General features: G+C 38.8%; 1 protein-coding gene across 1 annotated transcript in view; it reads right to left on the bottom strand.

The window, feature by feature from the left end:
- Window positions 1–10,443: 10,443 nt before the first annotated feature.
- LOC138001000 (uncharacterized) overlaps window positions 10,444–17,564 on the bottom strand; it is a 41,883-nt gene continuing 34,762 nt past the window's right edge. The window contains exons 7-13 of the mRNA XM_068847670.1: window positions 16,111–16,237; window positions 15,267–15,321; window positions 15,065–15,162; window positions 14,270–14,359; window positions 11,897–11,944; window positions 11,304–11,393; window positions 10,444–10,557 (exon numbers count right to left, since the gene is read on the bottom strand). Coding sequence (XP_068703771.1) covers window positions 10,444–10,557; window positions 11,304–11,393; window positions 11,897–11,944; window positions 14,270–14,359; window positions 15,065–15,162; window positions 15,267–15,321; window positions 16,111–16,237 — 622 coding nt within the window. The remainder of the gene's footprint in view (window positions 10,558–11,303; window positions 11,394–11,896; window positions 11,945–14,269; window positions 14,360–15,064; window positions 15,163–15,266; window positions 15,322–16,110; window positions 16,238–17,564) is intronic.

Genomic DNA, 17,564 nt, shown 5'->3' with positions numbered 1-17,564 from the left:
TCTCACGTTTTCATGTGGTCAAAAAACTAAAAATAAGGAATTATCAGTCCTTTTGAGATTTTAGTTTAGTTAGTTATTAGAACAGCTGAAGGCTTGTCTTTTCACAAATTTTCAGTTTGATAGGGTTTTTCGTCTTGGGAAAAGCAAGATTGAATTTCTAAGACCTTCTAAGCTTTTGCGTGACACGATATTAAAACTATCACGTAGGTTAAAAAGTGACTTATCCGCTTAGATCAGTCCTTGTATACTCAAATAGATGTTTATGAGCCCTGAGAAGACGACTACTGGCTTTTTATAGCAAAACTCGATGACATATGTTTTTGTCAGCTTCCGGCCGCCATATTTGTGCCCCTGAGAGGGACACAGACATAGCGTCTCCATACAAAGCCTTATAAATTTGAGTAAAACATTTCTTCGAATATCTCCCGCACAAAACATCTTCTTTTATCTCTTTGATTCTTGACTTTATTTGTTGAATGGTTTTGATGATGGTGTGACGGTGAAAACCGGCAATACGTAGTTTACAAAAATCACTTAAAACAGGCGGAAAAGAAAATAGAATTTTCCTGCTTTCACGGCCCCAGTGAGGACCTTCGCAGACGTTGGTTTATACAAGGAAACTCCGCCAATTTAATAATATAAATTCCCTAAAACAATTTTTTAAGTAAGCTTTTATCAGAAGAAATAGAATCATTATCTGATATTCCGGAGTTACTCTTCTCATGTCAAATCTTATAGCTACTGAATATCCGCCTTCCGTGAATAGGCTTCGAGTTTTATTGTTGAGCTTTCAAGAGCCTTTTTTGTTTCTATTTCCTGTTTTCCCTATTGGAAACATTTTAGAAAATTAAAACAGCAGGCGTTTTCTAAACGAAATCAGATATTGAATATTGTCTTTAATAATAGAATTGAAGTCCTTCACGTCTTAAACATCCATGCTTTAAGGGCAGAATTTCTCTTGTTTATCTGTGAGTTGTTTATTTTAAGAGCAGAACTTAACGCTTAACGTCCCAGAAGTGATTACAAATCACCATTTATCCTTTCCGACACCCAAGAGGAATAAACAATACTATTTAACAATTATTCCATAAGCGCGCGTTGGATATGAGATGGTAAATAGCCAACGAGACGCGTAGCGCCGAGTTGGCTATAACCAATCTCATATCCAACAAGCGCGAATGGAATAATTGTTTTATTAAATTCTTTCAACTCCAAAAATTTAGAAGTACGAAATACGAGCGGAAAAAGTGAGCAAATCCGAGCGAAATCGAAAAAAACTTGATGAGAACTGATGCGATGTTGTGTAATACCTTGTTGTCAGACAGACGCAGGCTCATCACAAAAACATTTCTTGCCTTTTCGCGTACTTCTAAACGTCGGAATTGATCCAAACTTTCCACAAAAAAAGTTTTTTTTTCTCCTTTTTGGCTTTATTCAAAGAGTAATTTCGCATTTCGGCGAAAACATTTTTATTTTAGCAACGCTTAACGCAATCATTTACCATATATGGTCAAACCAAGGTATATGAGCTGTTATTAAATTCTCAACCTCGGATAATGCATTTCGCGTGCTCTGATTGGTTCACTCAATCTCGGTTATCAGCTCATATACCTTGGTTTGACCTTATATGGTAAATGATTGCGTTAAGCGTTGCTAAACTAAAAAATGTTTTCGTCGGAATGCCAAATTTCTCTTTGAATAAAGCCAAAAAGGAGAAAAAAAACTTTTTTTTTTGAAAGTTTGGATCAATTCCGACGTTTAGAAGTACGCGAAAAGGCAAGAAGTTTTTTTGTAATGAGCCTGCGTCTGTCCGACAACAAGGTATTACACAACATCGCATCAGTTCTCATCAAGATTTTTCGATTTCGCTCGGATTTCCTCGCTTTTTCCGCTCGTATTTCATACTTCCAAATTTTTGGAGTTGAAGGAATTTAATAAAACAATTATTCCATTCGCGCTTGTTGGATATGAGACTGGTTATAGCCAACTCGGCGCTACGCGCCTCGTTGGCTATTTACCATCTCATATCCAACGCGCGCTTATGGAATAATTGTTAAATAACCGAGCTTGAGTGAACCAATCAGAGCACGCGAAATGCATTATCCGAGGTTGAGAATTTAATAATTAAAGATATCCTTCGATGTCCTCTCTGCCAAACGACGTTACACTGCTTTTTTGAGGCATACATCCGTTTTCGCCCGCTTTCGGGACGATGCCCACCATGACCACACATAACCATTTAGTCTTACACATGGTAAAAGCAACCCGAGTATTACAAAAATAAAAACGAAGAAATGCTTTTAAATCCTTTTTAATGTAAATGACAGACTTAAAGACCGAACTAAGCAATGATGATTTAGATATCGAAGATATATAACACAGCCGTGGAACTTGAAAAAGCGCACCAGTTTTTTTCAAGTTTGTATAGCGCAACTGCACATGCGCGTAATCCGTGATACAGCTCCTTTATAAAGCAGTTGACACTTCGATGCGCCAGTGTAATTTATGTGTCGTGACAATTTCGTTTTTTTTTTTTTTTTTCGGAAAAGAACCAGAGAGCACCCAGAATTTTGCAATAAAGAAGTTCTGATCTACTAAGTTAAATTTGGCAAAAGGAACATTTCGTGCAGGGGCTAAATTTAGTCTTCACGGTTAAGTGGGTAATATAAACTGATAATGCCCGCAGCAATCGCACAACAATCCACTTAGCACGCGTTAACGACCTGAACTAACTAGTCGCATTAACTATGATACTAACTATGATACTAACTATGATGATTAACTATGATACTAACTGTACTAACTATGATAAAATGAAATAAACAATGAAAGTATATTTCGCATTTCAATATCACTTACAAACAGCTTTTGAAAACAAGAGTTTTAAGGGATATAACGGTGAGAGGAAATACACTAAACAAGTAATTTTCATTTCGAGAACCAATTATTATAAAATAGCTATTCTTGGTCCGAAGAACCGAGTTGCAATTGACCTCATTCGTATGAATAATTATTACTTTTGAACTCACTCAAGCGTGAGTTTCATCTGTCCACAGGGAAGCAAAAGTATCAAAGATGTGCAAGTCCAACATATTCACTCAGGCGTCGTTACTTTTTATTTTTGCCTTGTTTATATCTCTGATCAGTGATGGTAAGTTTGTAAAGCGCCTTTTTCACTTTTCTAAGCATCCACAACAACTTTGTCGACAAACCTTTCAACGTTATGGATAGCGTATTGGGAAACCGTGCTAACTCAACTTGGAATGCAAGAATGCCAACAACAGATGACACTGAAATTTCGTAAAGTTACGCCAATTCACCAGGAGAATTTTGAGATATCTCTAATTACATGTAATGATCTTAAAAAAAATAGTTTTAGCTTTTTTTAAGAAAATGAAAGTCGGAGTCTCTATTTTGAATGTGCTGAAGCACTGAGAAATTTATATTTCGTCTACGCAATTTCTTCAGCAGGGACAGAAATTCTGGGGATGGCGACCGTGTTGGAAATCGCTTCCACTGCTTTTTGTTCTTCAGTGTGCTTTGTTGCAATGTGCATGGCTTTGCCCTACGGGATAAGGATCTTCGTAGCAGAACGCCAAAGCACGAGTTTTCCAGGTGTTCCCGAAGCAAACCGCCGGCCTGCACAAGAAAACGACGAACAAATAAATCTCTGGATGGATCAAGAAAATTTTGGTGAGTTAGTTTTCCTTTGGTACAATTTGCCATCTTGCTGGTCCAACAGAATCTTCTTTAAATCGTTTTTTCAAAGCAAATTTACGCAAAGTATGGCCGGAGCCTCCAGACACAGGCGTATTTCCAGCCTCATTTTCGGACCAAAATTATTTAAAAGAGGGTTTCAAATAGTTTTTGTTCAAGATGATCGAGAATGCATTGCAGAATTATCTATTCCTACTATTTAGCGTCTTTTTGGGTTAATGCTTGGAAAGTCTTAAATTATAAAATTACTTTGTTTGCTTTCAGACCTTAGATCTATTCCGTGGTCGGCGTGGACGTAGTATGTACATGAGATATGAAACGTGTGCCAACTTAATAACATGCATTCAAACTTTGTCAAAGGCAGAGCTTGCAAACTTAGCGAGATGCTGTCAACATAATAAGCTCATTTTATAAAATGGCTGGTACTTCAATAAAATTGAAACAAATATTACAAAATATTTTCTCACTTAACAATATGAACAAGTTAAAAACGTTTAAAAATGGTTACAGCCCTAAAATCTGCAACAAATACACTTCTACAAGTTTTTAACTTGTTTATATTCTCAAGTGAGAAACAATTTTATTATATTTGTTTCAATTTTATTTAAGTATTACATGGCAGTAGCCAGTATGAGGCAAACCGAGGCACTTCAGTGCCTCAGTCATTTTTTGGTGATTTTTTTTAATAAAGCGTGATTCCAGTGTTGCCTTCAAAATGTATTCATCATAAACACCTAAATACCTACGAAGGAAATTTAACCATCGACATTGCCTCAGTCATAACTTTTATCTGGCTACGGCCCTGTCTTAGTCATTTTGTTACGATTTCGAGCAGTTTATTGCGTTTATTAGCATAAGTGCGTAACGTCTGATTCTTAAAAAATTGTCTGTCTTTGTTGTCTGACCCGTGTATCCGTGTTCGTTATTAATGATTTGTATGCAAAAAGTTTAAAGTTTTCACGTCTCTCGGTCATTAGGTTCGGGTGTCGTTAATAGGCCATTTCCGAGTTCAAGTCTGCTTCCTCTTCAAAGCGAGTCTAAGTGCGAAGTTTTTGTGATGGTAATTAGTTCTACTCTACATATGAATGAAAACTAATTTTCATAACAAAAACTTCGCACTTAGACTCGCTTTGCAGATGATGCAGGCCAGAACTCGGAAATGGCCTATTAAATTTGCGTTCATTTTATTAAGTTTGCTTGTGCTCTATTAACTTAGTCTGCAACCTATTACACTTTGTGTCCATACCGGTCACGATAATAATCACACCGGTCTACCATATAATATGTTTTGATCGCCTTCTTCAACCTAATTCCCGTTGGGGATTCAAGTCAGTTCAAATTTTGTACAAAGAGTACCTGACCACCAAAAAATCTTTTATCGATAAATCATTTATCGATTTTTGAAGTTCAAAAATGATTCATACTCTGGCTTTTGAGAAAAATAGAAAGCACACCGCGCTTACAAACACTGAAAACAGCTGTTTTGTCCAAAAGAAGAGTAAGAACGTTCGCGACAATGCCGAAAGGTAGAGATATTCAATAAAATAAATTCAACTAGTATTGAACGCCTAGAATCGAAGATGCCACGACCGCCGAGTGAAGACCTACAGTGGCGAGCTGTTTGGATGAAAGAGTTTTTGAAGAGGCAGTACGTGCAGGCTCAGGTTGAAGCTCTCTCCCGTCGCGGTCACGCTACCAAAACCAAAAACAAGTCTTGGTTCTGCACGTGCGCCACGATTTTTGGTACATTTCTCGGACTTTCTCTGCAAAACATGACATAAAATAAGAGAGATAAAAGTCGTCAGAATCATGCCTTTATGTGAATCCTAACCCTTTGTTACTAATTCATGGCCTTAATCATTTGACTGAATTTTAAAACTCACTAAATGTCAGTAACATAGCATGAGCATGCATATCTAGGTGACGTTTTCGATAGCATTGCCGTCATGTTTTCACTGATTCAAACTGACAGTTTATCATAATGCCTTTCGGCATTGTCACGTACCCTTTTTGCTTCTTTTGGACAACCTATCTCGAAACAGCTGTAAACTGTTTCAACCGACCGCACGATTAAGTGAGATAGTTTTGAAATTCCAGCAAAAAGGAATCTCCACATTAGCGTACTCCGTGTTTCATGCTTCCGTAAGTGAGATAATCAGTGTAATTCCTCGTTTACCTTTGGTAAAGGTAAAATCACTGCTTACGAGCCAGGAGGCCCATCAGGCCGGCGCTTATCTCCGGTTTCCTTAGCATGAAGCTACTAGGAGTATTTATACTTCCCCCTGGATGGGATGCTAATCCATCGCAGGGCTACCCTCAGCATTTTGCCGGTACCCATTTATACACCTGGGTGGAGAAAGGCACCGTGAGAGTAAAGTGTCTTGCCCAAGACCACAACATAATGTCCCCGGTCAGAACCCGAACCCGGACTACTCGATCCGGAGTCGAGCACTCTAACCATGAGGCCACTGTGCCTTCCCCGACGTTCACCTAGTAGCCTTTCATTTTAGATTAGACATTGTAATTGAACGGTTCACTGTCTGACGATGAATGTATCCCATCGCAGTCTTGTGTGCGTTTTCGTTCTATTTAAGCTGAAAGAGCCCAAGATGAAGCCTCTTTTCATAATTTGAGCAACCTGACGGTAATGAAAAGCTTAGAAATATTTAGACGATTTTCAAGTTTAAATCCCGTACGATAAACTCAGCTAGACAGAAATACGGTATAATGACAAGATGAAGGTGATGATCAACTCAGTTCTATTTTGCCTTCTCTTGCAGTTCCACAAATGCTCTGAAGACGATTTTAGTATAACAGCTAATAACCTTCAGTCCGTGGGTGGTTTCAAAATTGTAAAAATCATGCGAAGCGACTTTAGTCAATTCATAAGTAAGGAGAACATTGTTAATTGCTTATTAATCAGCATTCATTTAAGGATAAACAAGAAACGAAATGTTGACAAATAAATACTTAGTTGCATTTGATCGAATTGTCCATAACAGAGTTCTGATTGTCACGTTATTTTATTAAAACACAACTGATTTCAAGTTTCCATTTAAATGTTCATATCAGGGTCTGTCTCAACGGAACTAAATCTCGGAAACTGGTTGAATAGACAATTAGATCTCATAGGGTGAGAGTTTTTGCCATATGTGTGAGCGTTTTGGCTACATAGGGATAGACACGCCACCTTAGAGCCTTAGAGCGTTTTCACTCACATCCACCGGCAGCCATATTGGCTTTCTGAAACAAAAGAAAGTATTTGTTCAATTCCCGGAAGATTAGTTTGTTACACCATCATGGCCGCCATTTCTTTGTTTTGGGATACCAACATGGCCGCCGTGACGTCATGTGAAAACGTTCTATTGATTATTCGACCGGGAATATAATCTTCACCACCACAATTTGAGACTGTGTTGGAAGTCATCACTGGAGGCAGATTTCCAATATAAAAGGGCCGCCCCGGAACTAATGGTTCTGCCATTTATAGATTGGTATAGGAGGACTGCCTTACGGGAACTAAGAAAGACCGCCCCGAACGAAAAAAAAACGACGTGGAAAACTAATGGTATGTTTAAAGGCCAAAACATATTATAGATATGCTCACTCTACTGGCACAAGCCTTCTTCATTTGATATATCCTCTTTTTTTTTAAATATGTAAGAACGTATAATTTTGGAGCTTAGGCTAAACGATGTTATATATTTATGCGATGGGAGGCTGAAAACGTTCTTAAGATGTTCTTAAACTATTCCGATCTACAATCAGTGGCAAAAGTAGCTTGTGCTCTTACGCATTAATGGGTCTGAAAACAAGTCTCGAACATCATAAACTAAGCAGCTTCAAAATGCCACCGGAGTCTTCCCAGGGGGGTAAGGGTTAACCCCCCTAGCCCTAACTCACTTACCACAACGGAACTTCCACTTTCAAAAGTTTTGAAAACACGGAGTTGGGCGAAAAGTTGTTGTTGTTTATTCAAATTTGATTTGAGTAATCTCCTAAAATAAGGATAGTTTGGAGAATTTCCTTCCTTGACAGCTAAACTTAAGGTCACGGAAAGCTAGAGAAGATCATGGAATTTGAAGTGCTTAAAAGAGTTCGAACCCTGGAAATGAGTAAGAAAACCAACCTAAATGGGTAAGCGTCCGGCCAAGACTTTATTGCCACTAATTGACGGTAATTAAGCTTTAACTTCCGCGCAGATGAATAACGCTTAAACCACTCTGTCACATGCAACTGTGGATCGACCGCCTAAGTACTCGGTTTTTAATACTGGGTTACTTTTCCATGCACTGTAATTCAACATGATAACAAGTTACCTACCCGTGTAATGCACTCTTCTCTTGTCACCATCGTCAACACGAATCACAGGTGGAACTGCTTTTAGTTAGCCTCGCGGTCAGTTTTGCGACCCGCGTCAACTTTGCTGTCTTTTTTTGATAAATGAGTCAAATCTCGACAGAAACCCTAAAGATTAAAAGTCAAACTGTAGATTGCTAAATTGCCTATTTCTTAGGTGTATAAAAGGAATTTATGCCATCCCATTTTTGTCTTCCCCAACTTCAATCAATTCGGCGAAAACGATGATAACGCACTCACTAGCTTCACAGTCATCACTTTTGAAACTGACAACCCTTTTACAAGAGGCAAGAGAAGTCAAGACGGGCTTCGTATTGCCTGGCTTACTCCTTTGCGATCAACGCGAATAATTGTTTAATACAGGCTTTGAGAAAACGTAAAGGTAGATGTAACAATGTGGCACGGAAAAGCTGTCCGTGGCTTGGAATATGCTGGCAAATGACATGAGCACGTTCCTGGAATCGTTCAGGAGTCTCATGAGATTAATTATTCTTTGGGGTCATGACATACAAACGGATAACCAGATTGAACGCAACAGGCCTGACCTGGTTGTGATTGACAAATAACTGCACGGCGGCTTGCCAAGTTGCTAGAGAACTTAAACGAGGATGACAACGACGGCTACGAGAACATTGACGACAATGCAATGGATTTGATGAACAAAAAAAGAAAGGGTTTGAACGCCCCGCACGTCCACGTGCGTTTTATTATAATTTGATACATTTCTGACACATTCTCGTCCTGGCAAAAAATTTGAGGTTATATAGAGGAAAGTTCGCGGGCATGCTGAAAGACTTGGAATAACCACGAAAATATTTCAATAACGCGAAATAGCTTTTTTACATAACGTTTTCACAGCCGTCTTCGTCCTTAAGATCTACAACGAAGACGTTGACGGAAGCGTCATCTCCAAATTTGCACTCTCGCATGTCTTTCGCGATTATTCCAATTCGTTCACGTGGGTTTGCATTCCGGCGTACGCTCACGTTGCCGTCAAAACCTCAAACTGGGTGACTTCACATAATTAGGGAGTTTAATTTAAATATATCTTTTGCTTACTTTAAAGACCTTTCAAAATGATAAAGAATCGGAATATCTTCTCTCTTTCCAGAGATATTCAATTTTTTGTTCAAAAACGATGACGCCACAAACTGTACACGTGACTGTAAATCACAAAATTGAGAAAACCTCCGAAAATATTGGATGGATGTTGTTTAAACTTGGCTGGGGTAATCTACATCAAGTAAGGCATAAAATGATACTCTCTATGCTGTTTGCCATGGAAACTATTTTTGCTGATGGGTCCGACTATTTAACGCAGGATTGATTGTGTCGTTTATTGCCGTAGTAAGACATGTTCACTCTTGGTAAGCTTATACAGAGATGGAAAGTATTATAGGCAGCACATGCGTTTCAAGTCTGACCATCTGCCTGTACTTATCTGTTCAAAACCCGAGATGTAGGGTTCATTGCAGAGAGGGACTAAAAACCACAATGTTGCCATAGCAACATCTTAAATGGTGTCAATTTGTGCCCTATCTGATGTAGGTAACGTTACTGATGCCAAGTTTGAACAACACCTGTCCAATATTTACTGATGATATTCTCAATTTTGGGATTTATTACAGGCATCTGTAAAGTTTTTGACGTCATCAATTTTTGAACAAAAACTTGAATATCTCGAAAACGATATTTCCAAAATAGAAAACACCATTCTTCATCATTTCTAAAAGGTCTTTAAAATAAGCAAAAGATATTTTTACTTCACAGGAACTTTCAGAAATCACGGTGGCTACGGCGACGACAATGCCAGAAGACAATGATATCATTGGTTAAAATAGAAGAAGTACTCGTGCGTCACGCATTTTAGCACACAATTGCAGTATTGTGGATAACAATGACGTGAAATCACCAAATTTGAGGTTCTCCGTCTTTTGATCATGAGAGCCATGATAAACCTCGGCTAAAAAAATGGCCATTCTCGCTTTCTATTAAACACAACTGATCATGAGTGCGTGGACTTTTTTAATCTTTAAATTAATTGCTTTTAGACAATCGTTGTCAGTTCTAAGAGCTGAAATTTGTCAATTTGAAAATAGCTCTTCCTTATATACATATGAAAATGGACGTCCGCCTTTAATTTAATTTTCAAATAAATAATTTACAATCGTCACTAATTCGAGTTCGAAGTTCCATTAAGAAAAAAGGTATCCACTCCTTCTCAAAGAATGTACGATTCTAATAAATAATCTGGAGAAAATTCATCTAAAACATTGTACAAAATAAGTCGAAAATAAAGTCTTCATATTTTTTTTAAATCGCCAACGTAAGGCTTTAACTAACTGCAGATTCTTCTGTGACCGTATGTCATAAATGAAGGGTATCTAAGAGAGTGTTTATAGTTTGTGTTTTAAAGGAGTCCCAGTTCCCTTGATCTTGCATCTTCTGTTCCAGTTTAGCCTGACTTGGGTACGGAGGAATCTAAGAAAAGATTGACTACACTGTTAGAAGTCTTCTGTTAAAGCCAAGAGTTCGCGATTAAAACTGAACTAACAGGAAGTCGTACGCTGCCCTCTAATCCGTCATTTCGTTGAATGAACAAGGGTGCGTTCGATTGACCCTATTCCGGAATAAGAATACGTGGAGTGATGAGTTAATACGGTACGTCTCACGTTTTGAAGCAACAAGAATAAATATATGTTTAAAATAACATTTATCAAGTGTCAAATTTAATGTAAATCTCCGTAAAAAGGAAGGATTTATAACCTCTATTCCCTGTATGCCTATTCCGGAATACGGTTAATAGAACGCACAGGCTAAACTGACAACCGGATTAGGTAGTTGAATCTCAAGTAAGGAACGGGAAGCAGTCGGCTAAAATTTTCCCAAACTAAGCTGTAGCGCGACTTGCTCTGTAGAAGAAATAGTCCGCGACAACACTGTTCGCAGGGGAAAGAATAGATGGGGCATTTTGTACCCGCCTCAAATTCTCTGGCACGAAGTCCTCTGCGACGAAAAATCGTTTTTAGCTAAGCGAGCGTGAAAGCCATCGACGTTGATCACGTCACTTCACAGACGATATTTTGAGGCACAAGCATAACGCCCGTTTCTTGGTTTTGGTTTCGGCTCCTTCGCAGCCGTTTTTGCGATGTTACGCAAAAAAAGGGCCGCGAAAGAGATTATTTCGGCCGCGACATCATGTGAAATAATTCCGTACATGGACTAACCTGATTTCGAAGTTTTCGTAACATGGCCTCGTTTGCGTGCTGAAGAAACCAACTGTTCTTGATCAGCACACATTCGGCGCCATTGCTTACCTGAAAAAGCACAATCAAAATATTTTGTTAATTATTCTGAGTAACTGCTTATTTTGTCAACTAAATTTCAATCTCACAGTAGAAATGCTCTTGCTTTTTCTTTGTCTTTACATGCGAGGTTAAACTGGCAGTATGTGCGGGCAGGTAGGATTATCATGGTCAAAATTCACTGAATTTTAACTTTCCGTTTTTTTTTATTGTGAAGGATACTACAAGCTATATTGTCGCAAAGGCCCGTTTCAAACGTCGAACTTTACATGTTCCGAATCTAATGCAAATGAGCGAAGGCAATAGATTTTTCTCATTTTCCTTAGATTCGGCACATGTAAAGCTCAACGTTTGAATCGGGCCAAAGAGCCCGACATACTTATGTTTCGTCCCTATCAAGAGAGTAGTTGGAGATTTCGACACAGCCTCATGACCAAACATTGCGTTTTCACAAAAAAAATGGCGATTACGGCTCTCTAAACATAAGCCTACTTCCTTATGCAAGTTTTACATACCAAATGACATTTTACAGCAGGATTGTCAAAAAGTATCGTTGATAGACCCTGGAAAGAGAAAAGGAAACAAGCAAATGTACATAAGCGCCGGAGATTGAAAAATGTCGTTGTAAACTTGCTCTTATTAATACTGTTAATTGCCCGATGCGGAAAATACCATAATACTCTTTGTTTTGCCCCCAAATTTTGGAGTCGTGTCGTACCTCATTGAATGGACTTCAGGATTGGCCAAAAAACAATAGAACAAACAAAGATAACAATTGGATTTGGCACAGAAAACAATAGGAAGTTCACTATACAGCCAATGAAATATAGTGTTTAACAAAAGGTACGTCCCTACCCAAATTTTGAATAAGCATTGTTCTTGTTTCTCTAGGGACTTACTATGGTCCCAAGAGAATTTTAAAACAATGCTTATTCACAATTTGGGTGGACAAACAAGGAGTATTATGGTATTTTCCACTTCGGTCAATAGGCCTAATTCACGATAGCCGCCATGTTGGTTTTCAAATTGCCATGTGTTATGCTGGGGGGCAAACATTGAAAAAAAGGCAAATTGCGGAAAATCGGCTCGTCGAAATATTAAAATAACATTGCTAAAAGTACATTTTAGAATTTAGAATTAAATAACTTTTATAATAATTTTATACCTTTGCCTTTGACATTTTGACTTTCTACTTTGTTATCTGCTCATTTTTCACTAAAAAAACATCGAAGTAACTTGTGCAATCATTCTATTTTACTACTTAGGTGATAAACATTCAGTGAATGTGAAACAAATCATCTGTGTGACTAAGACGTTCGTTATAACCTCTCGAACTTGTGTTGTTTGCCCCCTCACAAGTGTGTAGCTAATTTGCATGATAATAGCAGATCCAACATGGCGGACATCGTGAATAGAGTCTATTGAGATAGATCCTCTTATCTTCACCGATCTATGTGGGTCCAGCAAACGAAAAAAGCTAGGATAAATGAAAGTTTCTTTTTAAAGCTGTCTAATTAACAATTAGACACGTAGCCCGCAAGGGCTACGGGTCAATAGCCCATGAGGCGAAGCCGAATGGGTTATTGACCCGTGGCCCTTGAGGGCGAAGGGTCTAATTGTTTTAGTATCACCCAGCTAGTCGGACAAAAAAGGCAATAATAAAGTTAGCAAATGCAAGTTAAAGAACAATTTATTTGGGAATAAAATGAAAAAAGCGTCACGCTTTTCGCTACTCGAGGACTATTAACAATAGTCCTCTAGTAGCGTAGCCAATCAAAATGCAGGTTTTGCATTAGTCCACTAGTTGGGTGATACTAAATTAATATAACCTGGTAACAATCCACGAAACTAGGAGTACGTAAACAAATCATTATCTAACTCTTACTAACCGAGTTCGAGGTACGGACCGAGTTTTTTCCCCGTTGATTTATTGCCCAAGCAAGAAGCGCACGCGACATAAATCAACAGGTAAAAACGAGGATCCGTAACTTACAGGACGGGCCGGGAAAACGAGGTTAAAGACAAAGACGCGCTATAAAAGGGTCGCTTCACGCACTGCTTTTGTTCGAATTCATTCAAGCACAACTGATTAATTATCCAAGATAGTGATCAACAAACAGCAACACAGAGGTGGAAGCCTCTAAGATATTTTTAGCGCGAGAAAAAGAGACTGGGGATCAAAAAAAGAACGGCAGATAACATTTTATGGCATATATTACGGACACATCGACATAAGGAGGTTTTCTATTGCACAAATTAGTGTTAACGTTTGATTGATACATCATTTGCATGAGCCTAAGGCACCGCGCCTTCTATAGTGCGTTTTCGTGTTTCATAAGATATTTATTATATCTCTTGAGGTAACAAGGCGCGCGGGAAAGGAAACTAGTTGAAGGCCATCGGGACGTTCAACTGCCACAAATGATTGGCATGTGTAAAAATCTGAAAAAGACAATAATCCTATTGGCTTTTTGAAATGGTTGCTTGCAAGATTAAAACAATTTGACAAGATTGTTTCACGTAAAGAACATGAAAAACTTACTAGAAAATGTCGCACCAAAATTTCAAATTTAGCGGGCCGTACTGAAGAATAGGGTCCGCAAAATTAGCCAATCAAAGCTCGGGCGTACTATCTGAAAGGCATTATCATGATCATGAAGTGTATTAGCCTCGCGTAGCGTAGCAACTTGGGAGAAGTCTCGCGGATAAATTACCGAACTAAAGCGTTCTCTTCTTACAAAAGGAAATATGGACAAACGCAACAAACGGGACGGGAGAGACTGGGGAGGCGGCCCCTTTCACTAGTTAAGAGCAACCCTACGAAAGTGGCAAGTAAAACTTGTTGAGCGGAGTTCTTTGTTCTCTTTGAGCGCATCGGACAAACTTACAAACTGATCTTTAGGTTTGAGTAACTCTATCTGCACAACAACTTGCTCTGCTTTCTGATCTGGATCAGGGGTCCCGTTTTCGTTGTCGTTCTGAAAACACAAGGATAAAGCAATGATGACTTCATTGTTATGGTCTGGGGGAGCAGAGGGGCATTCTGTTTGCGCGTGCGCCAATTTGAGATCTCTCAGTGAGCGTATCAGCTGGCCCGCCATAAGCAACAACCAAAATAATGGCGGCCGATGGCGGTCTCCGTGGCGAAAAGTTTCGAGTTCGCGTCGTTATCTGTGTCGTTTATCTTCCCTGTCTTACGTGAAGACGGTGTCAAAAGATCGATAGACGGTTGGGCTGTTTATGGCAAAAAGTCACAGCAAAGTATTTTCGAATAATAAGGGGAAACCATAATTTATAAAGTTGATTTGGTGTGGAAGGATAAGGATACAGGATACAGCAATGATGGCCTCAAATGGAGCCCGCAATTCATGGTCAGGTTATGGTCTGGGGGTCGTTTCTCAAAAATCCCGAAACTTTTCAGGCGTATTTCGGGTGATATAAAACGCCTTGTATCTTCAAAAGGACGACGTTTCAAGTCATGTAACTTAACATGTACAATTGTTTTGTTTTCTCTGGGCCCGAAAAGCTTCCAGGACTTTTGCGCAACATGAGGCCCCTGACCCGATTTCATTCCCACTTTCCGATCGACCCACCGACCGACCGATGGAAAGATTAATTAATTGACTGACTCATTGAACGAAATGACTACATCAGTAATATTCACTACCGTCTACGTGACTTACCGGATCCAATTTCTTGCGGATTGTGTTGGCATGGCTGATTCCCTTGATGTGTAATCTTTTTAGCTTTCCCTGATCTCGAGCCCGTTTCTTTTCGTTGGCTGCGAAACAAATGAAAACCAAGACAACGTCTAATTTGTTGCTGTTATTCCAATATGTGCTCGCATGCCGCAAAATCAAGCCCGCTCCAAAGCCACACACTTACCTTCTTGAGGAACAGTAGTAATTAGTGTTGCCAAGGCGACGCTCTTGGCTGTTTTCTGTGGTCAAAAGACAAATTAATGCATTTTCAATCACTGAATTGTGATTTGGTTGAAATTGTGTTGACCAGAAGAAGAGCAAATCAATACTCTGACATTTACAATTGTAAAATTGAGATTTTCTGGGTGCGCCTTGTTGTTAAGTACGCCACTGAAAGAATCTATTTATTAGTAAACCTTAATCGTTATATTTTCTTGCTTTTGTGCGTATTTGCTAACGAGTGTTTTATGTAAGGACAGTTTGTACACGATCAACCCAAGCAGCGTGCAGGTCAGCTTTTTTTTCTTTAGAATGGTCCTTATCGATCGCGTTTTCATTAAACATCTAATGCTATAAGAATCAACTGGCTGTAGGAATATTGCAGACCCATGCATCGCCGTTTTTTTTTCACGAGGACGCTTCACGCTTGCGCCTCCGAAAAAAGAGAAGGCGGGCATTTTGGTCTCGTAAACTAACCCTTCGGAAAATGAACTCAAAACACTCAAAACGTATGCAAACATTTTGTTTAAAGCTTTGGTTAACAAAAATGGGCCGCTAATCTCGTAAGTGAAAATCAGATAAGGATAAAACTGAATTGAATGAAGAAAAGGAAAATTTAGATAATAAGATGAAAATATTGGAAGAAAAAATAAAGATTTTTCCGAAAAACTGAAGCATTTGGGAAAAAGGGAGAAAAAGCTACAATTGTAGATAATAGAAAAATAAGAGAAACGAAGCCCTTTGTATATAACCTACATGAATTTAAAAGGAAGCTGAGTCTATTTAGCAAGGATTTAACTTATAATTACCTTAAATTTTTCTGGTTCTGCCATTAATGCAGGTAGTGATAAGTCGCTAATTTGCTTTGAAGTTAGCGATGGTTCCGTTTTGGGTCGTTTAAAGTCCGGAGACCACTGGGAAGCTCTAACCCGATCACTGGAAGCTGTAACAATACAATGAACAAAGAAAAAGTCACGATACACAAACAGCGGTGATAAGCTGACGTCAGATACAAACGCATTCCTTGAAATTATCTTTTACTTGATGTTTCGTATGCTTCTACAGATATCCTCAGAAGCAGTAGCATACAAACAGTTAATTAGCTGTTTTAAAATAAGTGGACCTTTGAGGCGAGAGAAATTATCTTTTCTCAGAGAGGGGTTTACCCAAAATCAAGTGGTCCATCTCAAAATAACTGGGGCGGAGAATCTATTCTGTGAGGTAATTCCTAGTTTCATGATCAGCAGATAAGTTCCAGCGTACGTCTTCATTTACTGCTCTCAAGTGATATTTCACTTTGCGGATTTCACAGTTTTGTCTGATCTAGCACGACAAAAACCGTTGGCCTTTATAGGCAGCATCGCATTTTGGCACACGGTTTTGAATACATAAGTCAATTATAATGGTAACTAAGAATAAAGCGAGTGATATCAAAGAATGCTGCGTCATTCAATCATTTATCAAGTCATTATGGCTCCATGCCATTATTAGCGAGTTTAAGCAAAGACGACGGCTGGGCTTAAGATTTGTTTGTTTACGATCCACAATTCGATGCCCCGAAGGAGTTTTATTTCAGCAGGGTTTTCGTTTTCGTCCGGTACTGTGACGCTATAAATTTGTAGATTTGTCTTCTTTTTTCCCTTTCTTTTTTTTCTCTTCGTGGTTTTGGGTCTGAAGAAAGACAATTACGCGCAATAAATCCTTCAAACTAGCAAGATGTCACATCGCCTTATTTTGCTTACTAAACGGAATAACCGATCTGTTGGCGTTTCATTATTCACTCGATAAGTTTAGTTTTCCTTTTTTCCGATCTCCAGAATGTAAACACGTGAATGATCTCAACTCATCTGTAACATTACTTGATCGTCGTGAACACAAGTCGTGCGACTGCCCTCGTGTCCAAATAATAATTACATAGCCTGGTTACTGAGCGTACGGGAAAACTCATACTTTATTATGAATGGTGCGCAAATACATGAAGATTTCGTCGCGGCGAACAATGGAGAAGCTAAATATAGTTTTCTTGTATACAAAAATTTGGTTTTATCAACGGAGTTGATAATGTAAATTGGCCACCGTACAGAGATTCTAAAAGCTGACGTTTCGAGCGTTAGCCCTTCGTCAGAGCGAATCGAGGGATTATGGGTTACGTGTAGTTTTTATAGTAGAGTAGGAGCTACGCTATTGGTGGTAACATGGCAACGTGAAAAATAGGAATATATTAGTTAAATGAAAAGCGTTCGTTAATACCGTGAGGATTAAG

The sequence above is a fragment of the Montipora foliosa genome, chromosome 4 (genome assembly GCF_036669935.1).
Source record: "Montipora foliosa isolate CH-2021 chromosome 4, ASM3666993v2, whole genome shotgun sequence".
In the NCBI taxonomy this organism is placed as follows: Eukaryota; Metazoa; Cnidaria; class Anthozoa; order Scleractinia; family Acroporidae; genus Montipora; species Montipora foliosa.
This window is presented reverse-complemented; position numbering and strand designations above follow the sequence as displayed.